Consider the following 26,194-nt stretch of genomic DNA (forward strand, 5'->3'; position numbering starts at 1 on the left):
GTGTTTCATGTTCAGGGACCTCACAGAGCAGCCCCACCTCTGGTGCACTCAAAATCACATAATATGGGCGTCTCGAAATAGTCAAGGACCTGGGTGAAGAAAAGAAAGCTCATGAGAGGAATTCTGGTAACATTCCTGAGATGATGAGGGAGACAGATTTCTGGGGTTTAGGGGCTATGGGACTTCCCAAAGTGAGCAACAATTCCCACAGAATGGATCTTCCACATCTTCTTGCCCAAGTGTATGTCCTTGGTGTTTACAAGATGCTTCTGCTCTAGGTCCTCCCTTGGGCCTCTTGGTAATTCATTCTGTGAGTGATTCACCAGGCCACATTTTGCCTCCTTCTCAGAGACACGCACATAAAGCTGCCCTGAAAAGGGTACAGGTGCCTGTAAGAGACAAGAGGTTAAACTGTGCTTCCAGGAGGAGAAAGGGGCAGACCGGCTAGGCAGACCTACTTCCCTTTCCCCATCTCCCTACATTTCCCACAGACAATACTCTTTTCATCACTCACCCCAAGACTTCCTATCACGTTCCGTTCCCTATGGTTCTTCCTCTCATGTCAACTCCATGCTGCTCTGGGGCCTGGAATTTCACGGGGAAGCTGGGAAGAGGGATACTTGGAATAATGAAAAGGAACCATCACCCTTCCGGAAGAGAAAGTCGGTCCTGCACTACCCCAGGGCCTTTCAGGAGAGCACTCCCGGCTGGGAAAACGAGAGTCTGGGTTACATCAGTGAAAGGCAGGAACAAAAGCACGTTGTAGGAGTCTGAGTGGAATGTTTTATTGGGGAGACAATCTCAAAGTTAGACTCTCAGAGCCCAGGAATCAGTATTCAAGGTCAAAGGGTCAGTGAAAATAATACCAAGCCTTATGCATGTACAGCGCTGTGCCGTTTACAAAGTGCTTCCACCCACGTTGACCATCACAGCAACGCCATGAGGCTGGCAGGCCCGGTGCTCCCTCAAAGGAAGAGTCTGAAAGTGAGGGAAGTTAACAACTGTCCAAAGTCGAGACCCAAAAATTCTGCCTCCAAAACAACCCTTAATTCTTCCGCTACGTGTCACGCTGTCATCTAGGGGGTGAGACCCATTGCCCAGCCATCTTGTTTACTTCACACAGAGGGCAGAGCAGGTGAGGAGGTGGTTCCCGGGTTCTGAAGCCCTTGCCTCCTTGCTGTGAGAGCACTGTTTCTGAGGATGCCTGGCTAGGAACTGATGACCTCAGTGATGGTGATGTTTATGTTATCTGCAAGGTCACACTACTATTAAATAGCAGAGCCAGGATCTAACTCAAAACTCTGGTTCCAGAGTCACATTCTTTAAGCGAAGAACATCAAGGCCACTGGATCAACAGGCCCCATCAATACAGTCGGATGCACTGAAGAAGAACCACTTGCCTCCACATAGCACTTTGCAGATGCTTTCACGCTTGCTCTCAGAGGTCATGATTTCTGAGCTGCATCTCAGAACCCTGTGAGGAGGCACGAAGGTCAGAGAAGGAAAGGAACTCACCCAGGGGCCAGAGCTGGTAAAGAGCAGAGTCAGGTTTGAGTATAGCACAGACCAGAAGCATGATTTTTTCGCTTTTCACAAAGGACAAGAGGAACTTGAGGCCATGAGGGTCACATGAGTTGTAGCTCCTCCCCCTCATGGGTGGGGTTAAGCCTGCAGGAAGTCCAAGCCCTTCCTGTCTCTCAGACCGCATGGGGGAGCCTGGATGCTCAACTGCGCTGGTATCGCCAGGAACAGGACATTTGCATGACCCAGGCAGATGCTGTAGGGAGAGGAGAGAGTTAGAGCGAGGGGTGAGGCCCAGAGTGAGCCGGGCACAGGCTCTCTGTGAATCTGGAGCTCCAGTAGGGTGACTTGCAGGCACTTGCTCGGCTCTGATGGCCCAGAGCAACCTTGGGAGAGGGGCCCATGGCATCCACCCAGTGCTTCCGGCACACAGTTTCACACACCGTAGACATCTTGGGTGAATTTACATGTCAAAAAAATGGTATGTGTGTAAATTTCGTGCTATACCCTCATTATGAAAAGGAAGGATCTTTTGACCAAAACTGTCTTACTCTCAACTCTTTAATAACAGATGTGGCACTCCAAAGAATCTCCACCCACAACTTTACGTCAAGTTGAAATGACATATCCCAGTCCACGCAGAGTGCAGGAGGTGACGGAGGGACAGGGCTCACTAATCCTCTGGGTTTCACAGTGTTTCATCTTATACTCCTACTGGAAAAATTTTGAGTGCACACTTGCAAAATGTTTCTTATTTTTATGCATTTTATAATATGTGTATATACTACAACTGTAAAGTATTACGCATATTATAAAATGTACACTATACACTGCTAATAAAAATTTTTAAAGGAATAAGTAATCTGTGATAAAACTTTTTAAATTATATTTGTTTTTATTATTAAATGGGCATAAACATTTGCCCGCCCAAAATACCATGATTAAATAATTTGAAAGAAAATATCAACCTTAATCACATTTTGGTGAGAGGAATGTGATTGAAAATGAGTCTTTTTAACATTTTAGTTTGACGATTTGTATGACATTGACTTGAAAGTCTGGATCTGAGTACAATATATTTCTGCATATTTTAATAATTATTATGAGATTTTTAGGCACAAAAACAGTCATTAATTGAATTTGATGGCTATGAAAATAAAACTCTCCAACATGCAAAGATTGAATTAGAGGAACATCATTGTTGGCTGAGTATATTTTTCCTGGTTCTGTCTAGGTTTCAATATTTTCCTGTTGCCAAGAGGCACATGATTCACATCTTCTCTCAGGATTCATGTCCTCCTGATGTTGTCCTACTTCTATGAGTCTCTCACATACTCCCTCTGAAGAGCTTGACAGAAAATGTTTGCAGATACTCTTGTGTGCGTTTGCCATTCCTTTCCCACCACCTTCTTCCCAAACATGAAAGCCACGTCAGTGCGACAATGATGTCTGCTAGAGACCTTTCTTTGAGGGAAGTCACAGACCATATGTTGGGCTGAATGATCTCTTCACCTGATGGAAGAACACTAGTTAATTTTTATTCATACTAGACAACCAATTTTGGAATTAATGAATGAAAAGGACAATTATCACGTTTGTGCCAGAATAAGAGTTTATTAAGAGGTTAACAAGGGATCTTTACTGCATCTCCAAAGACCAAAACAGTGACAAGGAAGATTTTTTCCAATTATGTTTTGCTTCATAGCATGCCCGTCAGCACTATCGCACTTAATATCATTATGTTTCCATCACATTTAGGTATTTGTTAAAGTATAACATGTCATGCAAATGTGTCATTGTGATAATAGATATTGCATGATCCTGTTGCAGATTTCTCTATGTGACTCAGAAGACAGACTGAGTCAGTAAGTAGACTTTGCAGTCTCTTGTGCTAAAGGATCAAGCCAGGGAGTTCGGTGGAAGGCTAGAGTTGACACTTGGAAGCTGGTGCTGGTAAAAGTTTCTTCCCTTGTCCAAGGTGTGGTCACTGTAGGAGACGTTTGGATGCAGTAGGGCTGAGATGCGACTTTGGAGCCCCTCTCCTCCTCCTGGCACCGGGACCTCTAGCACACAAAAGTGTTGCAAGGCCCACACCGAATGCGTGGGGCACAAGGATTGGAGATGCAGGACCCAATGGACTTGTCACATGCGTTGGTTGTGGCACATGGGTTGCAGGGGAGCCTAGAGACAGGAAACCATTTGGGCAAGTTAGGGTAAAATGAGATGAAGAGCTAGGAAGATACTAAACGCACTTTGTCTAAGAATATCATTCTTCCTCAGAGCTCCTCCAAGAAAATCTTGAAATTATAAATTCATTTCTATCAAGACTTTTGATCCCTACAGAAAACTCTTACACCCCCAAGGAAAATATTACTAGTCTCATACTCACTTGCAGTCCTCGCTCTCCAGCAGGCCCCGGTACGTGTTGATCTCACTCTCCAGCCGGGCCCGGACGTCCAGCAGCACCTGGTACTCCTGGTTCTGACGCTCAAGGTCACTCCTGATCTCCGCCAGCTGGGACTCCACGCTGGTGATCAGGCCCTGCACCTGGGACAGCTGGGCGCTGTAGCGGGCCTCCGTCTCCGTCAGCGTGTTCTCCAGAGAGTCTCTCTGTGGGGGGATAAAGAACGTCACAGAGCTGCTCCTTCAGTGGGCTTCTCCACGGGGCTCCCAAGAAGTCACAGCTTCAAGAGTCAGGGAGAGTGTGGCCCAGAGGGCATCCCAGTGACTCCGATTCCCCGACTTCACATTTCTCAGCAGGACGGCTGAACAGTACCCACCAGGTTGTGCTGGGCCTGCAGCTCCACCTCCAGGGCGTTGACCGTGCGTCTCAGCTCGATGATCTCCGCCTGGTAGGACTGCAGCTGCTCCGAGCTGGACACCACCTGCCTGTTCAGCTCCTCGGTCTGAAACACCACAGGGGAGAAGACAGGATCAGACCCTGCCTAAAGGGCCCCACGGGGCCTCGGGTCCTGAGTGACCACGTGCTGAGATGCCCACCTGGGTGGTGAACCATTCCTCCACGTCCCTGCGATTGGTCTCCACCAGAGCCTCATACTGACTCCTGGTCGCATTGAGCACGCTGTTCAGGTCCACGGTGGGGGCCGCGTCCACCTCCACGTTGAGGCGGTCTCCAAGCTGGCTACGCAACGTGTTGACTTCCTGATGGAAAAAGGCAAAATTTAAAGTATCACAAAGGATCCTGATGCTCTCCTCTAAGAGAATGCAGTTGAACTTGTGATCACTATTAAACTTTCAATAGCTTGGTTCCCTCTGATCCTCTAATTGACTGGGTTCTGCCTTCAGTGACTAATCTGTGTATCCTGCTTTACAAAGTGCTTTCAAGTCCACCACCTCTTTCCACCTTCGTGTCAGTGCGCTACCCCTCACTTAGAGAAGTGCAGTGATCGGCCTCCCAGCTGAGTTTTTGTTTTGTTTTGTTTTGTTTGTGAGGAAGATCAGCCCTGAGCTAACATCCATGCTAATCCTCCTCTTTTTGCTGAGGAAGACTGGCTCTGAGCTAACATCTATTGCCAATCCTCCTCCTTTTTTTCCCCAAAGCCCCAGTAGATAGTTGTATGTCATAGTTGCACATCCTTCTAGTTGCTGTATGTGGGACGCGGCCTCAGCATGGCCAGAGAAGCGGTGCGTGGGTGCCCGCCCGGGATCCAAACCGGGGCCGCCAGTGGCGGAGCACGCGCACTTAACCGCTAAGCCACGGGGCTAGCCCCTCACAGCTGAGTTTTAAACCGTGGGCCCCAAACACCCAGTTCAGTGTTTCTGCTAGTATACCCCATAGCCTCTTATGTTTGATGCTTAACCGTGGGAAATAAAAAGGATAGAGTCTGGCTAAAGAGGAAATAAAGAATGCTTACTTCAAAATCTGCCATCCTGGGATAGTATAGGCATCACTGGAGATTCCATCAGCATAGATTTTGCTGAAGGAAATAAGTATCTGTTCATTTCACTGCTCATCTCTTCACAGAGCCAGCATAGCTTGGTACTCAGGCTTAGGTGAATGTCAGATCGATTTGAATTAGGTCTCATCTCTACCACTCACTACATGGCTTCTAGAAGCTTCTAGAAGCCTCAATTTCTTCATCTGTAAGTAAGAACTACCTCTGGAGTTCTAAGGCACTTAGCCCAACGTTTGACACACAATAAGCACTCAATTAATATTAATCATCACTATTTACATTGTTCTGGGATTTAAGGTTTGCACAAAAATATCTGTCTTCTTTATCATGCAACTAACCAAACAATGATAGTGAGCGTTTTTTCAGTGTTTCCTCCAGGCAGCACTGAATGGCAGAAAGAGTTCTGGACGAGAAAAGGAGAGTTGGGTTTTGTTTCCAGCTCAGCCCTCTCTGCTGTGTGGCCATCCTGGCCTCTCCAGTTGCTAAGTGGAGAATTGGGATAAAAGATCTCTGTGGCCCCGTCTGCTCCAACCTGGGAGCAGAAGAGGCTGTGGGCACTGCCCAGTTGCTGACTTTTCCTTATTATGGGGCTTGCCAACTTCCCTCACTCTTATTTCTGCCTCTGACAGAAAAATCCTAATCTCATATCATGCATTTTTAGATTACTCATTCTCTATAAATCTCCTTTTGTTTGGAGACTAGATTCCTCTTCAAGTTGAGCCTCTCCCACACCCTGGGGCAGTTGGAAACAGGCCTTGGCAAGTTTGAAGCTGTTGCTCTTTGGGGAACCTCACCTGCTCGTGGTTCTGCTTGAGGCAGAGCAGCTCCTCCTTCAAGGACTCTACCTGGGCCTCCAGGTCGGCCTTGCACAGGGTCAGCTCGTCCAGGATCCTGCGCAGGCCATTGATGTCCGACTCCACCAGCTGCCGCAAGCCCAGCTCCGTCTCATACCTGGGATACAGGAGCATCAGGGACAGGCCAGGCAGAAACAGGCCTGGCCTTGACCCTGGTTTCGTTTGTCAGACAACTGGAACTTGGGGCTTGTGGTTTTTACAGCCATCTCATTCATTTAGGTTTTCAACACAGAGCTCTAGCTCCTAGAGGAAAATGCACTGATAATTATATTTTAATAAATAAACAGCCAGTGGATTTAAGGGGATAGAAGCCCACAAACTGAGATTTCCAAAACTGATACACTTCCCACATTCTCCTGATTGCATTCTGTGCATAGCAGAGCATTGGAGGACCATGACTTCTACACTAGATTGGGGGATATTGCTTTACAGAGAAGCAAGAGGAGGAGAAGGCACCTAGAGAAGGGATCTCTGAGCTCTGGTGAGCAATAGCTCTGTGGATCTTGGGGAAAATGTCTTGGGAAAAGTTTTGTCAATGTGTGTCAGTGTTGAGGACAGGCTAAGGGGAAAGAGACAAGAGAGAGAAGACAGACCCCACTTGCCCACTCACTTGGTCCTGAAGTCGTCTGCGGCCAGCTTGGCGTTGTCAATCTGCACCACCAGCCTGGCATTCTCAGACTTGGTGCACAGGATCTAGAAGACCCAAAACATTCTAGAATGAGCTTGGTTGTTTTTAGCCAACAGCAATCCCTACTAATTCACTTATATGGAAGGAACAGAATGAGAAATCACAGTAGATCTTATATAAGATTATTAAATGCTGTCCATGTGCAATAGGTGCTCAATAAATATTTGAGAAATCAAATTTGAAAAAAAGAACACTGAAATATGCAAGAAAAGTATCAGTAGATATATTGTCTTTCTTTTTCTTTCCTAATTAGCAAAACTGAGAAGCTGATAATAATAAAAACTAACATTTATTCTTAAAAACTTACAATATATCTGGCACGGTTCTAGGAGCTAAAGATACAAAAATGAGTAAGCCTGGATCCTGCCTTCAAGAAATTTCCAGTCCAGCGGGGAAGATAAACACATACACCAGCAGTTGGAAGCGGCTGGGTCAGCGAAGCAGCCATGCCCTCTCGGTCATCCTGGATAGCTTGGCACCATGTCCTCCTAGGTAGTGTCCACTCTTTCTGGTTTTAGCCAACCACTTTATGCCCTCGCTGGACACTGTACACCAGGAGAAGCCAAGAGGCATCTAGGCCGGAACCGTAAAGCAGGATAATTAGGTGCCGGGAAGAGGATGGCAACAAGAGGTCAGAACAGTCAAAAGCTCAGATGAGGGAGAGAGAAAACAGTCCAATCCTTACAAAATGTTCTGCTTCCTAAGCTTCCTTCTTGGGCTCAATCTTTTCTCTCACCTCAGGGAAACAATTCCAGAGCTTGGGAAATGCATGGAAGCATTCAGAGGCAGCTTTTAGTTATAGCTTATTTATACAAAGTGCTGCTATCTCCACATAGACTAACCCTATGCAAATATTCAGACCTAGCAGTCCTGGGCCTGGAATAAGATGGATCCTCAAGAAAAGAAAATGGAAAAGTCAGACTTCAACCCATGGGTTTCAATCAAACCAAGAGCTCATATTGTTTCTTAACCATATCTCAGATTCTCTCCTTACAGCTTCCTGCTGGAGGCAGTGTGGTGCCCACCCCCTCACCTTCTGCTGGAGCGCCTCGATGGTGCGGAAGTAGGACTGGTAGTTGGCGCACACTTCCGGCTCCTGCTGCTGGCTCCGCTCCCGGATGCGGCTCTCCAGCTCCGCGTTGTCCCGCTCCAGCTGGCGCACCTTCTCCAGGTAGCTGGCCAGGCGGTCGTTCAGGAACTGCATGGTCTCCTTCTCGCTGCCGTTGAAGGAGCCCTCGCAGAACCAGCTGCAGCTGCCCACGTTGGCGGGGATGTTGCAGGCCCCGGGCAGGGTGCAGCTGCGACAGCTGGGGGGCACGCAGGGCCGGGCGGAGAAGCTGGAGCGGCAGCTCAGGTTGGGCAGACAGCAGTTGTAAGACATGGTGCTGGAGGGAGCGAGGGTCTCAGCTGAAGACAGAGTCCAAGTTGTTCCAGGAGCTTGTGGGTCTCCTGCCTCTGGGGAGCATTTATACCCCCTCCACAGAGGGTGTGGACAAGCAAGGCAGCCCTTTTTTCTTACTCATTTGGGATTGTCAAAAGCCCTTCCCCTCAGTTTGTTATGTTTCCTCAGAAGAGTCCCTCACCTCATAAAAGACTTTACTCAGGCTTCTCGCTAAGTCAGGACTTCTCTTCCATGCTGTGCCTCAGTGAAGTAAGAGCTTCATGATGTGGCTTCAAAGAGCTGGACTCATGGATGCCCTGGCCTCCATTAGTGGGGCGTGGCAGGTCCAGGGACACCATTGCTACTTTGCCTCCTGGCTTGGTGGCCCTGACTCCTTGGCAAGCCTTTGGCTCTTCTCGCTGAGAGAGAAAAGAATAGTTCTTGCCCATGTATCTTTTGCTAGGTCAAATTTCCGAAGGCCAAAATCCAAATTCATGATTCTCAGAAAGAGAAATTGATCCCTTCTGGGACAGTGAAAACAGCCTGGTTCCCAGGAGTCCTGTTTCCTGATATAGTGGGTGTCATCCATATCCATGAGAATGTTAATCAACCAAATAACAGATATTCACCAGGGTCATACTTTGTACACTGTGAGGAATGGAAGATAGGACCAGGACTATGATCAGAAGGAGCTCGCACTTGTTCAGCACCTGCACAGGCCTAAGATGGTGCTAGACACTTTTCACAAACATGATCTCATTCATTCCTCACCATGACTCTTCAAGGTAAATGATATTATTCCCATTTTACAAATGGGCAAACCAAGGCATATAGGATATGGGTTAATATGTTGTGAAGCCAGGACTCCAAAACAGATCTCTCTTCTTTCCATCATACCACGCTACTTGTTAAAATGAACTACCTCCTTCCCTAACTTCTTGTGACAGATCATCTCTTCCTCCTCTCTGAACTCTCATCTCCCCTTGAGCATGGCATTGTCATGACTTACATGCATATATCTCTCTCTACTTGAGTTCCCTAAAGGAATGGAAGGCCCTTTATATGAAGGACCATGTACATCTCCTTGAGGAGTTTAGGCTTTATCTTAAGGCAGTGGGGAGCCATTGAAGATTCTAAGGAGAAGAGTGATGAAGTTTTATTCTTGATAAACTGCGTTTGAAGGAACGGTGGAATCTCACAGGGAAATGTTCAGCAGGTCCTTGGAGTTTCAAGACTAGAATTCATGACGGGGATGATAATGACAGGTATGATCTTAGTGCAGATGTGAGAGTCAGAGAAACGAGCCAAGGGAGAGTGTACAAAAAGAAAAGCAACAAGAGGCTGAGGACCAAACTTTGGAGACTTCCCCAATCAGAGGTCAGGAGAAGGAAAAAGAGTCAGAGAGAAAAGGAGAAATGGTGGGAGAAAATGAAGAGAGCCAGTTCATGGCATCATAGAAGACCAGGGAGGAGAGAGCTTCAAAGTGGAGATGAAGGTCAAAACTGTCAAGCGCAGCAAAGGGCCCAGTAAGATCAGAACCATGGAGAGGGTCTTAGATACATTGACCAGCAAGTTACAACGACCCTTCCAGGGTCACACGGGGGTGCCTACTGTATACAGCACCTGTGCTCTTAAGGTGACACCCGCATTGAACTTTGGTAGACCGAGACTTTAAACACCCTGAGTCGAAGTGTTCATTATTTAGAGATGTCTTGCCACAGTCAGTTTGTACACCTGATTATAAAGCTTGTGAGCTTTGGTCTTACCAATACACACTTTCTACGATAATTAGAGTGTGTGTTAAGCAGTTTAAAGATGTCAAGCTTGCTTGGATTTGATGATTCATAATACTTGGTGATTTAGGAACAATTACCCAAGAAGCATAAGCAATCGGAACTGTCCATGCATATAACTCCACTTCTGTTTTGTCGCAAGGCATAAGGTGAGACTTACTTGATATCCTAAAGCTAGATGATGAAGAAGGAATTCAGTTATGTGCCTAAATACATTGCCCAGGGGGCCCGCCTGGTGGCACAAGCTGTTAAGTGTGCGCGTTCCCCTTCAGCAGCCCGGGGTTCACAGGTTCGGATCCCGGCGTGCACCAACACACTGCTTGTCAAAGCCATGCTGTGGCGGCGTCCCATATAAAGTGGAGGAAGATGGGCATGGATGTTAGCTCAGGGCCAAGCTTCCTCAGCAAAAAAAGAGGAGGATTGGCATCAGATGTTAGCTCAGGGTTAATCTTCCTCACACACACACACAAAAATAAATAATAAAATAAATAAATACATATATACATACATTGCCCAGGCTCCTTACTGTCATCCTAGCAGAAGACAGAGCAGAACTCAGAGAAGGGTGCTCACAGCAGAGTCCACGCCCCTCATCTACAGCTGCAGATCAAACACCAGACTGCTTTGTGTTTGGCTCTTTCTTTCCTCTCTTCCTTCTCCTGTGTAGATCCCAAATGGCAAAATAATCAACAGAGAGAGGGAAAATCTTGGAACAAGAGTGATGTCAGGGACCTTAATGATCATCTCACTCAACCCTCTCATTTTACAAATGAGGAAACTAAGGCTCAGAACGGAGAAATGGCTCGTCTTGGATTGTGTAGTTAGAATGCACATCTACTGATCCCTACTGCATTCCCAGCCCCCATCACCATGCTTCAGAGATGTTGAATAATTTCACAACCCGTCTGACCTGTTATTACCTAGGGGCAGAAATCAAAAGAAGTGAGAGAAAAGCAAAAAACAGAAAAACAAAATCTTGTTATCCAGAGATTTGCTCTGTTGAAGATGAATGAAGGGTGAATGTGGAAATAACGATAGAATTCAGCAATACTGAAGTTCCTTCTTGCCTCTCTGATTTCAATTGTTATTTCTATATTGATCATACAATTATATCCCAACAGTTTGGAGCAATTTATATAATTATATCCCATCAGATTTGGAATTATATCCCATTAGTTAGAGACACTTAGAACCACAACTGTTCAGATGATGGTGACTCTACTCAAGAGCAATACAGTTACCCAAAATAAAGTACACAAATATAGTCATAACAAAATTAAAAATGTGATTTTAACTATGAGGACAATTAAGAAGTAAAAAGAACCACACTCCAGTGATGACCCCGGATGCTTTTAAATGATAGGATTATGAACACTTTTTTATTCTTTATACTTTTTGTTTTCTCCAAATTTTTTGAAAATATGTGTGTTACTTCTGCACAAGAAAAAGAAATAAAATTTACATTAAAAATTCCAAAAGGAAATTTTTACAAGTCTTCTAAAGAAGTAAAGTGTTGTAAAAGGATCCAGTAAGGCTCCTATTCCAATATAATCACTAAATTGCACTTGAGTTTGTCATTCTGGAAATAAAGGCTTTGTCATGATTGGCATTCACACCCTTGTGATAACTGCTGATTTTGCCAGTTCCAAAGAGGAGCTATTAGGAGGGGATGAAGGTAAACCAAGCTTCCTATGAGATCAAACAGCGTGTAGCTCGTGAGTTGACTGATGTGTGGTCTGAGCTTCAGGTGAAGAGAATGCAAGAAGGCACAACCCTTGGAGAAAGGTTCTGCCAATTGACTGCCACCCACAGTCCAAGAATATCGAGTATTAGGATCCCTCACTGAGCCACATCCTTAGACTGGACTTCCCACACACATATGATGGTGACATTTCTTTTCTGGAAATAGTGTCTAAGTCAGATGAAGTCTAGAATCTTAGAATGTTAAGTTACCAAGGATCTAAGGAGTCATTTCACCCAACTCTTTCCTTTTACAAATGAGAAAATGTTGACCCCAAAGAGGAAGTGACTTGCTCAAGCTCATATAGAGAGTTTGTAAAAGAGTCTAAATTGGAAAAGGGTGAATTAGAAAGGAGAGGCAGGGAACAAGGCCCTTAGTCTTTATCAGAGAGTTGGAACTCAGACCACTGAGAAAAGCCACAACTCTCAAAAGACAGCACCCTTAGTGAAAAGGTAAACTAGAATAAAAAAACTATGTTCATTGTCACAGGAAGATTTGGGGGGAAAAAACAAGCTGAACTGTCTCTTACTGGGCTCTAAGTTTAAAACATTATGCTATGTAAAATAAGCCAGTCACAAAATACCACATATTGTATGATTCTATTCAATGCAATGTCCAGAATAGGCAAATCTATAGAGACAATTGTGGTTGCCTAACCCCGGGGGGTTGAGGAGAATGGGGACTGACTAGTAATGCGGACAAGATTTCCTTGGCGGATGATAAAATGTTCTAAAATTGTGGTAATGCTTACACAACTCTATTAATATGTTAAAAGCCATTGAATGTTTTACTTTATACAGGTGAATTGTATGGCATCTGAACAATATATCTATATAGCATGAATTATACTTCAATAAAGCTATTTTTAAAAAAAGAATTCAGAAGGAGAAGATAGACTAGGACAGAAGTAATATTCAAAAAATATAATCACTGAGAATTTTCCGCAAGTGTTGAGAAACATGAATCAATTCAAGAAGCACATCAGTCCTGAGTAGGAAAACAAAACTAGACCCACCCCTAGACATAATGCAGCAGAGCCACACACGCTAAAGACAAAGACGTGATCTCATAAACAGCCAAAGAAAGAAAAAAATAAGCAATTACCAACAGTGCAACCACAGTTAGATTGACAATAGGCTTTTCAACATCAGCAACAAGACCCAAAAGACAACAGTATAAGGTCTTCAAAATGTTGCAGGAACATAGTCATCAATCTGGAATTCTATACCAACAAAAACCATCATTTCGGAGTGACCACTAAGAAAAGACATTTTCAGATCGGAACTGAGAGAATTTATCACTTATAGATTCTGTAAGAACTACCAAAGAATGCATTTCAGAAAACAAGAAATTGAAACCCAAAAGGAGGAAGAAAGTACAAGAAGTATTGTAAGCAAATAAATATGAACACCTTAGCAATATGTGCTAAGTCTGATGACACTCATCAAGTTTGAAAGTAAAAACAGATTGCTGGGTATACAAATTGGTGCTTTTATATATATGCATACATTGTGAAAAGATCACCACAATCAAGCTAAATAACTTATCCATCACCTCTACATGATTACCTTTGTGTGTGTGTGTGTGTGTGTGTGTGTGTGTGTTAAGAACTATCCTCTTTGAAAATGTCAACTATACAATACAGTATAATTAACTATCATCACCATGCTCTATGTTAGATCTCCAGAACTTATTCATCTCACGTAACTGACTCTTTGTACCCTTCGACCAACATCTCTTCATTTCCCCCACCCCCAATCCCTGGCAACCGCTATTCCACTCTCTGCTTTTATGAGTTCAACTTTTTTAGATTTCACATATAAGTAAGATCGTGCAGTATTTATCTTTCTGTGTCTGGCTTATTTCACTTAGCATAATGTTGTCATGTTGTCAGCGAAGAGGGAGAATCCCCCTCTGCCCTTTCCCTTAAGGTTCTTATGGCTGGCCAAATAATTAAAAGACAGGTTAGCAGGAGAAAATAATACCAAGTTTAATAACATGTATACATGGGAGAAACCAGGGAAACTAAGTTTCTCAACAAAATGACAGAGATGTTAATTTTAAATATTATCTTCAGCTAAAGACAAAGGAGGATGTTGGGGTGGGGGGGTTGGGATTTCAGAGGGGAAGAAGACAATTCACATAAAGAGGGAAATGTAAATGTTTGCCAGAAAATTCTTTACAGGGCCACCTATAGAGAAGGTGGCCGGAAAGACAGAAATCACGGTAATCAAGAGTATGTAGATTTAAGTCCTCTCCTTCTGTACTGATAAGAGTTTCCGGAGATAAGGTCATCCCCTGCCCCTTTCCAGTACACAGAGGGAGATACCTTTACAAGTGTAAATATTTGGTAAACAGAACTTTGAAAAGAATGGGCTTAGTGAGGACACTACCAGTCTGTCCATACCCAGAGTTAAATTCCTTTAGACAGTTAGTGGGGGAGGTCAGATGTCCATCAGAGAAAATAATCAAGGTAAAGAGATATATTTCAGGGTGGTCAATTTTGATTTCCCACAATGTCCTCCAAGTTCATCCATGTTGTCCCAAATGGCAGGATTTCCATCATATATACATGTGTGTATATATATGATATATATGTCACATTTTCTTTACGCATTCATTCATCAACAAACACTTCAATTGTCTCCATGTCTTGGCTGTTGTGGATAATGCTGTAATGAAAATGGGAGTACAGCTATCCCTTTGAGATACTGATTTTACTTCCTTTGGAAAGAAGTGATATTTCAATAAAGTTAAAAAAAAAAAAAAACAGATTGCTGGCCCCAGAGTTTCCCAGTTAGTAGGTCTGGAGTGAGACTGAAGAATTTGCATTTCTAACAGCTTCCCAGGTTCCCAGGGAACCACACTTTGAGAACCACTGCTCTAGAGAAACACTCAGGTGCATAAGGAGATATTGGCAAAGATGTTCCTGCAACACTGTTTATAATGATAAAGAAAGAAAGAAATATCCAACTGTCCCTCAGTAGTGGAATAGGTAAATAAAAACATGATTTGTTTTCATTATGGAACACTACATAGGAGTTAAAATATATGAAAGGAAAAACATGTATCAACATAGATAAATCTCAGAAACATAATGTTGAACGGGGAAAATTAATGGCAAAATTTATACCATTTATATTTTCTAACTTAAACTGCTAAATTGAAACACACACACACACGTACATGAATACATCCATGTATAATTTTCAGGAATGTTTTAATCGGAGAATAATGCACTATGAAGTTAGGATAGTGGTTACGTCTGGGGGACAGAGGGAAAGAAGGATGGATAAAGGTGGGGTTTTGTCTCAACCTATAACATTTTATTTCCAAAAAAAAAAGCAAGCAAAGAAACCCCACAGCAATGACATAAATACGGCACAAGGTTAACATCACTCAAATCTTGGTTGCGGATTTGTAGGTGTCTTATTATTTTTTTGTACTTTTATATGTTTGAAATATTTCGTAATTTAAAATAAGAAATAGGAGCATTGCCTTGTTACACTAGGTAGCAAATCACCACCGTCAGCAGTGGACTTCAGGGTCAAGTGACTTGCCCAGTACGTGAGGGAGGAGTAACACTGAGCCCTACCCAGAGTCTCAGAAACCAATCTGGCTCTGTCCTGAGAAAAAGTGATTTCCCTGACACTCCTTTCTCTTCTCCCCCAAGGAAAGCACCGTGGCAGGGACAAGGACTCAGGACAGCCTCTCCTGGACCCAATTCTCCCGCTGAGACAGCCCTGTCAAACATAGAGACAAAGCTTTGTTTAACGCTTTCCACAGTGAACAATGAGAACAAAGTGTATTTACTGTCTTGAGAAATTTGAGCTCTCACTTATGAGGCGTAAAACTTGAGAGGCATCTGTCCCTGACAAAGGCAGCTGCTGGTAACTGTTGGTAGACAGTGGTCCCAGCATGTTGGAGACAGGTGGGATAGATTGAACAAGGGTATTTGTACCAGGCGTGGAGGTGGTTCCTGGGAATGAACTTGCCCTGGAGGGAGAGAGGCTAGAAGGCACCAGCTGGGTCTGGGACACTCTGAGCACAACATAGAGTGTCACTCAATTATCTTCCAAGGTCTCCTGCCTGAAGTCTGGCTAAGGGACCTCCAACAACATCAATGGCAATGGAGTGAACATGAAAAGAACTAGAGTATGAGAGAACAAGAATTTTTTTTAATTGAATATATTTGAGAGAATAGGAATTTAAGACCAACGTTGGAGCGGGCATCGTCACAGCAGAGGGAGATAGTGTCAGCTTCATCTCAAGGAAAGAAGACATAACTAGCAGTTTGGCCAAAGATTAGGGCAGTGGCCTGGCACAGACCACAGCGGGCACAGCTGTGGGAGCCATTAACCTTGGCAGACATCAGTGGGCACCAGGAGGAGTGGGCACCAGCAGAGCTGGCACTTTTAGTACTGGCAGAGACCAGATACCAAATATCCTAGTTTGGTTCTAAAGAACTTTGGGGGGATGAGGGGATCTCAAAACTCAAATTTAGACCCAGTGTTAAAAAACTCAAAACATAAGAGAAACACTTTAAAAATCTGCTGGTTATTACTCAAATAGAAGATAGCACTTTCTACTACTATGAGTTCTCCAATATTTTCCAAAGGAGAGTTTCAGAGATATTTGAGGTACTAATAGCATCACCTCTCCCCAGGTGACGGTTCTGAAGGGTGTATAAGCTCTGGGTGCTTGTTGGAAGTCAGTTTTATTCTCTCATAGTCACACCTCACACAAACTGACATTCGGAGAATGAGCTCCAGGTTCAGTCCTGTCATTGTCACTTACTATGTAAGAGAAAAAATTAGTCATGGAGTTCCTGGCTCTTGGTTGGTGTTCACTGAGCGTTAGCTCCTGTCTCTCTTCTTGCAGGCACTTGGAAAAGAAAAAAGTGGAACTTTCTAGAAATGTTAACCATTGTATTTTACTGAGTAAGGTCCCATAGTGTATGTTCATCATATTCAGATGAGGCCTCTTGCCTTAGTGGTCCCACTGGTTCCCTGCTGGCCTCAGTGACTGCTGCAGCTCCTAGTGCTTAATGAATGTTAATTAATGGTGATGAAGACCTCTTAGGAGAGGACTGAACTACACAGCCCTCCTGTGCTTTCAAGTAGCTTTATAAGAAGCACATACACATAGAGGGAGCACTTTGAAAAGAATGAATACAAATGAGAATCATCACTGCTTTGCAAGAGGAAAGTTTATTAGGAGATTCACAAAGGGATTTGGGGAACTACAAGAAAGCAGCAGAGAGAACCACAAAACATCTCGTATGACACCTTCACAGCCCAAACCTGTCAGACCAGCAGGTCACAGAATAACTACAAGAGAGCAGCCTTGATGAAGAGGATCAGGTGGGCCTGGGCTCAGAGCCGGGCCACACCCTGGGCATTTGTTCTCCTTCCAGACTATAATTTATGGTGATGCCTGGGGTGGGTCCTGTGGCTGATGGTTGTCAGAGAAGCAGGGCTGGTCCATCGATGGTCCTTCTGTCTTCATGCAACCCTCCTGCTGGGGTATCTAGCACCCAAAGGTGTTGCAGGGGCCACAGCGGGGGCGGGGGCCACAAGGGATGCAGGGATTGGTGATGCAGGACCTGTCACCCACGTTGCTCGTGGCGCAGGGGTTGCTGGGCAGCCTGTGACACAGAAGCATTAAATCATCAGCATGAGAGGGATAATAAAGAATCAAAAGAAGGAGCTCAACCCAAGGAGACACGGGAACAAGTGGAAAGCATTCTCTGATGTCTTAGGAAGTCAAGCCTTGTTCGATCACTACTTCTATAAGGCTCAGAGACCATGGTGGATAAGAGCAAAGAAGACTTAAGGTGGAATCCCCTCGCTCTACAACCCTAGAGTCGTGGGGAAGGAAGTCACTTCATCCCCCTAAGCCTCAGCCTCTTCACCTGTAAGATGGGATTGGTAATACCCACCACAGAGAATTTGATCATAAAAACACTGTGTGAGGTGACAAGTGCTAGACCCTATGAGTTATTGAGTCATCTTCCCTTCCAATATTCAAAGGCTCATCTATAAGATGGTTACACTGATCCCCACTCTGCCTGCCTTGGTTGATTCCAGTAAGGATCAATGAAACAGTGGATTTGGGTTAAATCCGAAAGCACTACTCAAATATGCATGATTGTTGTCGCAGTTTTGTTTTCCCTTTTGCTGTGACAGCCAACCCTGAAGATATAAAGCTTTATTTATCCCTCAGCATCCAAAGGCTCACCAGTGGGGAAAACAGTCAAATCTCACCAGTATCTGTTGGAACAGCAAATACCTTTAGGCCAGGTAACGAGAGCAGCCAATACCCATCATCTCTTGCTGCTGTAATCTAAAACACTGGTCTCTACAGACATATTGGCATCTGAAACTTGACCTGCAAAGTCCCTGTTTTAGCCTTTAGTAGAACTGTGCACGTGTCTTGCAGGGGTGCTGCCTGCTGGGTACTCACTTGCAGTCCTCGCTCTCCAGCAGGCCCCGGTACGTGTTGATCTCACTCTCCAGCCGGGCCCGGACGTCCAGCAGCACCTGGTACTCCTGGTTCTGACGCTCAAGGTCACTCCTGATCTCCGCCAGCTGGGACTCCACGCTGGTGATCAGACCCTGCACCTGGGACAGCTGGGCGCTGTAGCGGGCCTCCGTCTCCGTCAGCGTGTTCTCCAGAGAGTCTCTCTGTGGGGGGATAAAGAACGTCACAGAGCTGCTCCTTCAGTGGGCTTCTCCACGGGGCTCCCAAGAAGTCACAGCTTCAAGAGTCAGGGAGAGTGTGGCCCAGAGGGCATCCCAGTGACTCCGATTCCCCGACTTCACATTTCTCAGCAGGACGGCTGAACAGTACCCACCAGGTTGTGCTGGGCCTGCAGCTCCACCTCCAGGGCATTGACCGTGCGTCTCAGCTCGATGATCTCCGCCTGGTAGGACTGCAGCTGCTCCGAGCTGGACACCACCTGCCTGTTCAGCTCCTCGGTCTGAAACACCACAGGGGAGAAGACAGGATCAGACCCTGCCTAAAGGGCCCCACGGGGCCTCGGGTCCTGAGCGACCACGTGCTGAGATGCCCACCTGGGTGGTGAACCATTCCTCCACGTCCCTGCGGTTGGTCTCCACCAGGGCCTCATACTGACTCCTGGTCTCGTTGAGCACACGGTTCAGGTCCACGGTGGGGGCCGCGTCCACTTCGATGTTGAGGCGGTCTCCAAGCTGGCTACGCAGGGAATTGACTTCCTGATGGAGGAAGGGGACGGCATAAACCCACAGAAAGAAGTCTGTAAACAAACTCTCTTTGAGGGAGTCCAGTGTGGTGGGAAGAGAATTGTGTTGGAGTTTAGGAATCATGATTTGAAGTCTAGTTGACGTAAAACCCGGCTAAGTTACTCCTTATGATTCAGGCCTCCTGTCTGAATCTCTCCTCATTTGTATAATGAGGCTCCTTGATTAAATGATTGCTATTGTTTCTTCCCACTCCAAGATTCTTTCGTTTCTTTCTTATTTTCTCTTTGCTCAGTGATAAACCTGGCATGATAACTGGCTTATAGTTGCTGCTTTTAAATACAGAGGAACCAGGTTGAGCTCCTCCCGTTTATTTCCTGTCTTCTGCCATCATACGCTTTTAGAGGTTGTTTCCTCTTAATCTGATTTCCTGGTATTACATTCAACCATGAGGTCTGAATCAACCATTATTTGACTTCATTTCTCCCGTTTTTCCCATCCGTCCATTTATCCAACTTGTGTTCTCCTAGCTAGGTGACACATAATATAAGGATGTTTCCTTCCAGTCTTAGTCATTAATTGGCATCTATTCAGAAGATGACAGATCTCATCAAACAGTAGAAAGTATTTTAAAGATCTTTGTATGGACTTTGGTCCCAAGTGGAAATAGGTCAGCTGACCACACTCTTTTAGGTAAAAAAGAGAGGCTTGTGACTCATTACCCAACAATCCCCCAAGTGTGTTTTGAGCAACCAGCAAAATGTGGTGTTAACCCTAGGGTGCTTCGCAAAGACCTACCTTATCTTGCTCAGGGGAGCTATGGAACTCTCAATATTGGGAGGTTGGGAGCTGGGACTCCCTTACCTGCTCGTGGTTCTGCTTGAGGGAGATCAGCTCCTCCCTCAGGGACTCCACCTGGGCCTCCAGGTCAGACCTGCACAGGGTCAGCTCGTCCAGGATCCTGCGCAGGCCATTGATGTCCGATTCCACCAGCTGCCGCAAGCCCAGCTCCGTCTCATACCTTCAGACACAGCCAAAGATCAAAGGACGTCAAAGAGGAAGACTTTCTCCTGGGCTTTACTTGGCTGACCTAGTCAAATTCATTACATTTTGAAATATTTTGAATTTTTTGAAAGGGAAAAACTACCACTGTGCTGAGTAAAAAGACCTCTTTCCTCCCTGAGACCCACAGAGAAGGTATTGGTGGGGTGCCTATGTACAGTTCTACTCTAATATTAACTGCATTTATTCTAAGAATCGCATTCACAGGTTGCTGTCAACTAAGCCCCATCACCTTGCCTTCTTAACTGAGTCGGTAAACTTGGTAAGCCTGCTACAGATTGTCTTGCCATCCTTCCCACCTGCCCAGAGAAACAATCTGGTGCTGTGAGCAAAGCACTGAATTAGAAGTCAGTTAGCTTCAGCCTTGTCATTGTGACTGTGGATAAGCTCCTGAGCCTTGATTTCCTCATCTGTAAAATGGGAACCAAACTAACACTTCATCGAGTTGGCCTGAAGATGAAGAAATGCCGTAGGTATAATTACATTGTAAGCTGTAAAATCTTAGAAAAATGGAAAGGACTCTTAGGATTGTAATGGTCACGCCTAGAAAAATTGATTGATTCTCTGAAACGGATTTTGCCTCCTATTTTCGTGGTTTAATAACTTTTTTCTGATGGGCTGATATTGACTAACCTATACTAAGAAACCAGTGTGAAGTTCACTTTTAAACTTGGTCCAAACATTAAGTTGAAAAAGAAAAAGAATGGGTGGTTTCTTGCACTCCTTCCTAAAAATATAGAATCTTAGCATTCAGTGGGGAAACTTTAACTGACATTTAACGTGACTAACCCAGTGCAAGAATCCGCCCAGTATCATCCCAGACAGCTTCTGCTTGCATGCTCCAAGGACAGGGTTCATCATTTTGCAGCTCAGTCTGTCCGTTACTAGACTGCTCTGATCATTAGGAAAATCTTACTTGGTTCTGAAGTCATCGGCAGCCAGCTTGGCGTTGTCAATCTGCACCACCAGCCTGGCGTTCTCCGCCTTGCTGGACAGGATCTGGAGACAGGAGTAATTGTGAAATGAGTTGTACCAAGAAGGAATGCCCTGTGCCTTAAGGTGAAAAGCTATTTTCTTTGAGCCACATTCCTTCCAAATCGCTTTGAGTCTTCTCAGATTTTCAGTTTGGGGATAAAAGGAGGACTAATTAATAGAACTGATCATTTCAAAGCTAAAACAAGGGGAAATGTGCACTTTGTCATGAATTCTTCTCTTGGTCTGCCTCAGGCTTCCGGCAGGAATTGAGCATACTAGGTACCAAGCCTCACATAGGGTGACCAGTGCCCCAGTTTGCTTGGAACTAGGGGGTTCCTGGGATGCTAAACCCAGAAAAACCCTAGGCAAACCAGGACAAGTTGGTTATCCTGCCCTCATATCCCCTTATTCCAGCCCTGCTGACCTCTCTGCACCCTCCCATCATATTGCCCTGGACAAGGCTTTTGCATGAAGCTTCTGCCTCTACCTGGAGTGCCCTGGGATGCCCTCACCACCTAACAAGACCCCTCACACAATCCTCATTCCCCACCCTCCCCAGCTCCTGCAGGGGGTCACTTCCTCCACGCCCTCCCACAGTACTTTGCGCTCAGCCAGTCACACTTCTCATCACCTTCACTCTGGTCATTGGTTTCCATGCTTTCCATTTCTCTCCTCTATTAGCCTGTGAGCACTGCAGGAAAGAGGTTGTCTTACCCAGTACTTTATCCCTTGCTCCAGCACTGTGTCTAGTAGTCACTAAACGTGAGTAGATGAATGCATGATCTTCAAATTGCACAGCCCCTTAACAGCATTCACTTTAGCAGAACTACTGAACAATGGACAGTCCATTCCCTCTGAGAATCAAGGGCTTGTGCAATTGGATATAAATTCCTGCTCATCCTTCAAACCCTGCTCAGATATTGCCTCTTCTGTGAAGCCCTCCCAGACCTACAGCATGTTCTAAGTCCCATCTCTACGCAGACTCTTCACTTGTCCCCACTTCTACTCCTGCATTTCTGGCCCCGAATTCTCACTTGTACGCATGTCTGCTCTAGTGGATGGTACTGTGTCTGTGTATATTAGCAAGGCTTTTGGAGTCAAAAGCTCTTTGCTTTGCTATAGACACAGTCTCTTGCTGCAGCTTTGAAAGGCTTTAAATATTTGCAGATTCACTCAGGAAATTCCTGGCTCCTAGAAATAATTCAGGTGAATTTTTTTTTTTTTTTAATGCTGTAGGCTCTAAAAACAAGACCAGGATATCCTACTAGAACTAAAGAGTCAGATAACCTGGTTTTAGGTAAGAAGCAACGTAAGATTGCTGTGACTGATTTTGACCTAATGCCTTACCCTCTCCCCAGTCTGCATCCTTCCTTCGTGGGGCCTCCCGAAGAGATTTTCAAAGACAAATTGGTGTGTCATACCTAACCCAGTGAAGTCTATGTCTTTATCATTCTCAATATTAGCTTCAAACAGTCTTAGATCCATTCAGAAGTGGGTATGCTAAATTTGGATAAATAATTTACTAAGTTGGCAGTGTGGTGCCCACCCCCTCACCTTCTGCTGGAGCGCCTCGATGGTGCGGAAGTAGGACTGGTAGTTGGCGCACACTTCCGGCTCCTGCTGCTGGCTCCGCTCCCGGATGCGGCTCTCCAGCTCCGCGTTGTCCCGCTCCAGCTGGCGCACCTTCTCCAGGTAGCTGGCCAGGCGGTCGTTCAGGAACTGCATGGTCTCCTTCTCGCTGCCGTTGAAGGAGCCCTCGCAGAACCAGCTGCAGCTGCCCACGTTGGCGGGGATGTTGCAGGCCCCGGGCAGGGTGCAGCTGCGACAGCTGGGGGGCACGCAGGGCCGGGCGGAGAAGGTGGAGCGGCAGCTCAGGTTGGGCAGACAGCAGTTGTAAGGCATGGTGCTGGAGGGAGAGGAGCTCTGAAGGTCAGTTCCAAAGCCTGATTCCTCTTCTCTGGTGTAAGCCCTGGTCCTCTCCAGAGCTTTATATTCTGTCTGCAGTGGGTGTGGCACACCTGTCCAGCATTACCTCCTTTTGCCCTCTTTACCAATTTTTCCATTTGTTGTTTAGCCACCTCACACGAGTCCTTTACCTCATAAAATGTATTACTCTGGCTTCTTGCTAAGTCAGGACTCCTCACCAATCTTGCTGGTTGGTTAAGTAAGAGCTTCATGGTTTGACTTCAAAGTGACCAGCCCATTCCCTTGCCACTTATTCACAGGGTGTTGAGTTAGAGTGACAGCTGTACCCTGTCCCCCAGAGTTGGGGGCACTTCTGTACCTCTTTCCCCTAAATGAGGAAAGGTCTATACCTCATCCAGCCCATACTCACTAAGGACTCTGAGAAAAGCCATCTAAGGAAGCCCACCTGGAAACCAGACTGTTGGGTGGGGAATTCTGGAAGCTGAGATCAGAAAGGACTTAGGAAGCCATCCAGTTCAACGTCCCTTGCCATTCCATCCAGGCCACCTGGAGGCAGTTCTACTCTTTTCCTAGGGGGCTCCAGGAAGGCCCCCAGTCTTTATTTCTGCTATCATTCAGTGTTCACATAACATTAAGAAAACTAACATCTTGGGAGCACCTACTCTGCATGAAGACTTACTATGTGCTTGCACACAGTGTGGCTGTTATTAGAATGGCTCCTGCTTACTGAGCACCCACTGTACGAAGCACCTCCTCTGCATTATCTCCTTCAGTGCTCACAAAATCCTTCAGGGATTGCAGTTGAGGACACCAAGCCTCTGAGAGGTTGCCCAGGGTCACATGGTGGAGCCAGCCTTCAAACCCAGCTCTCTCTGATTCCAACAGCCACACTCTCTCTGTCACACCATCTCTCTCTTCCAATCTTCTCACCACTGAGATGCAATAATGCACAAATGGATTGAGTTCAACAGGGTTCAACCACTACTAGACAATATCCCCTTCTAAATTGGCGTGGGCCGAAAATAAAAGCCTGTTCTCTATCAAAGAACCAAAGGTCATTTCTATTCTAAGGAAATCTAGTAAGTGAGAAAGTGTAATATCCACTAGAAGCTTGAAGCAAAGGAACCCCCAGTTGATCTGATGTAGAAACACCTGAGCCCACTTCTCCAAAAAGTGACCCTAAAAAGCCACTACATCATTACATGGTTAATGGCTTCTCGTGACCATCAATACATTTTGACAAACAGATGTTCTGCCCTCATGGTATTCCAGATGGAGGTGTGAATTATGAGGATTTCATGTTTAATCTGTCCATTCTCAAAACGTAAAAAATACTCCTTAAAGTAGTTCCTTTTGGAAGCTATGTACTCATTCCTCCCACACAGCTATTACTCGGATTACTTCTTCGAACTTGCCCTTGCAGCCTAGGACACTTTCTTTTGGTTATCCTTATTGAAGGCAAATCTTCATCTTCTGAGGGTATGTTTATTTTTGGAACCAACCAGATATCATTTGGAACCAAGGCTAGTGAGTGGGATAAACAACAAAACTGAGTAGCATCTTTAATGGATGAGAAACACATTGTTACTATAAAATAATAATGTACAATTCTAAAAGTCATTTGCAAGGTGGAGTTTCGTATATGCTTTCATAAAGGACATCTTTGGAGTAAATGGCTGTGTGCTCTGAAGGCGCTGACATCCCACCCACGTTCACAATCATGGCTCTCTGCCTCTCCTGCCTGAATCTCTACCTTTAGAGAGATGTTGAATGGGTGTGCTGGTTTAAAATCAATACCAAACCAATTGAAGCCCTATTGGATGAGATCAAATAACATAAAGCAAATAGCTGGATTCATTAGCTTTTCTCTGTCTTTCTCCCTTTTCCTATGCTCCAAGCTTCAAAAGAGGAAAATCTAGACACTTGCACTTTTTAAATAGGAAAGGAATACTGTGTTGTAGTCTGGTAAATATGTCCATGGGATCCCTATAGCCATTACTGTAGCTTCTACTTCAGTCAGAATGGAATAGTCCAGAGGTAAGTATACTTGTACCTTCAAAAGTGGAGGGCAGGGGCCGGCCCGGTGGCGCAAGCGGTTGGGTGCGCGCACTCCGCTGCGGCGGCCCGGGGTTCGCTGGTTCGGATCCCGGGCGCGCACTGACGCACTGCTTGGCAGGCCATGCTGTGGCGGCGTCCCATATAAAGTGGAGGAAGATGGGCACAGATGTTAGCCCAGGGCCGTCTTCCTCAGCAAAAAAAGAGGAGGATTGGCGGATGTTAGCACAGGGCTGATCTCCTCACAAAAAAAAAAAAAAAAAAAAAAAAGTGGAGGGCAGAGTTTAGAAAACATGACTATTCCCACATCTTGAGTAGAAGTAACAATGATTGCTGCATAGCTACGTGGTCTTGAGATAATTATGGTTGAGACGATTTTGGTCTATTGAGGAAAGAGCCAAGGTTCAATTAGCTTCCCAGGAATTCTGGAAGGCAATTGCTTTTTATTTATTCCACTTACTGTGTGCTGTGCATTCCTACCTTTACATAAGCTATGACATTGTCGGTAGTCAATGACCCTTCAATAAACATGATGAGCAAATCAAATCCTAACAAACAGAAAGGTTTTACACCTGCTCAGGTAATTGTGGCAGACGCCTTGGTAAGGCGTCTGGTCTCCAGATGTGAGCAAATTGCAGCTGAGGATTAAGGATACTATTTATTATGGAAGCCAAGGCTATTTCCAGGGGAGAGATCACACCCAAACTCACCAGTGGTAGTTAACCGTGGAGTGGAGTCGGGCAGATCTGCTGAGGCCATCCTCCCTGTGGCAGGACTTTACAGGCATTAGAAGGCCTTCTTCTTCCTTCCCAAAGCTATCTTCCCTGATGGCCAGGTACTGGCACTTGAAATTCTCATCATGAGAAACATCAAATGTATTCTTTGGGAAATGCAAAGTAACGTGTTGGGCCACTTATCAATTAATTATATTCTAATGTGTACAAATGGCAAGGAGGGACCAGGAATGGTATCACTGGGCACACACAGGCCAGGAGGACTGACTTATGCCAAAGAGAGATGAAGAGTGACCCACTGAGGAATCAGAAAATCAGAAATAC

General features: G+C 45.3%; 2 protein-coding genes across 3 annotated transcripts; both read right to left on the reverse strand.

The window, feature by feature from the left end:
• Window positions 1-3,353: 3,353 nt before the first annotated feature.
• LOC131417475 (keratin, type I cuticular Ha3-I) lies at window positions 3,354-12,793 on the reverse strand. 2 transcript variants are annotated; one of them, XM_058560944.1, is made up of 8 exons: window positions 12,774-12,793; window positions 8,014-8,362; window positions 6,903-6,985; window positions 6,233-6,389; window positions 4,522-4,683; window positions 4,302-4,427; window positions 3,911-4,131; window positions 3,354-3,702 (listed from the first exon to the last, which is right to left on the reverse strand). In XM_058560944.1, exons 2-8 carry the CDS (start codon window positions 8,359-8,361, stop codon window positions 3,585-3,587), a joined length of 1,215 nt encoding a protein of 404 aa, XP_058416927.1. In that variant the 5' UTR covers window position 8,362; window positions 12,774-12,793; the 3' UTR covers window positions 3,354-3,584. The 2 variants fall into 2 exon arrangements, with proteins under 2 accessions (XP_058416927.1, XP_058416926.1); XM_058560943.1 differs by lacking the exon at window positions 12,774-12,793 and having other exon boundaries at window positions 8,014-8,364.
• A 4,631-nt stretch (window positions 12,794-17,424) lies between these two features.
• LOC131417478 (keratin, type I cuticular Ha3-I-like) lies at window positions 17,425-23,060 on the reverse strand. The gene is made up of 7 exons (XM_058560947.1): window positions 22,710-23,060; window positions 21,097-21,179; window positions 19,983-20,139; window positions 18,972-19,133; window positions 18,752-18,877; window positions 18,361-18,581; window positions 17,425-17,542 (listed from the first exon to the last, which is right to left on the reverse strand). Exons 1-7 carry the CDS (start codon window positions 23,055-23,057, stop codon window positions 17,425-17,427), a joined length of 1,215 nt encoding a protein of 404 aa, XP_058416930.1. The 5' UTR covers window positions 23,058-23,060.
• Window positions 23,061-26,194: the final 3,134 nt, after the last annotated feature.

The sequence above is a fragment of the Diceros bicornis genome, chromosome 18, assembly GCF_020826845.1.
Source record: "Diceros bicornis minor isolate mBicDic1 chromosome 18, mDicBic1.mat.cur, whole genome shotgun sequence".
Classification (NCBI taxonomy): Eukaryota; Metazoa; Chordata; class Mammalia; order Perissodactyla; family Rhinocerotidae; genus Diceros; species Diceros bicornis.

Excerpts from the sequence above, each read along its gene's own strand:
- LOC131417478 (XM_058560947.1), bottom strand. The coding sequence starts at position 23,057 with ATGCCTTACAACTGCTGTCTGCCCAACCTGAGCTGCCGCTCCACCTTC. Across the intron at positions 19,134-19,982 it reads TCAAGCAGAACCACGAGCAG|GAAGTCAATTCCCTGCGTAG; the intron begins GTAAGGGAGTCC and ends TTCCTCCATCAG. Across the intron at positions 17,543-18,360 it reads CTGGAGAGCGAGGACTGCAA|GCTGCCCAGCAACCCCTGCG; the intron begins GTGAGTACCCAG and ends TCTGTGTCACAG.
- LOC131417475 (XM_058560944.1), bottom strand. The coding sequence starts at position 8,361 with ATGTCTTACAACTGCTGTCTGCCCAACCTGAGCTGCCGCTCCAGCTTC. Across the intron at positions 4,132-4,301 it reads TGCAGGCCCAGCACAACCTG|AGAGACTCTCTGGAGAACAC; the intron begins GTGGGTACTGTT and ends ATCCCCCCACAG. Across the intron at positions 3,703-3,910 it reads CTGGAGAGCGAGGACTGCAA|GCTCCCCTGCAACCCATGTG; the intron begins GTGAGTATGAGA and ends TCCTGTCTCTAG.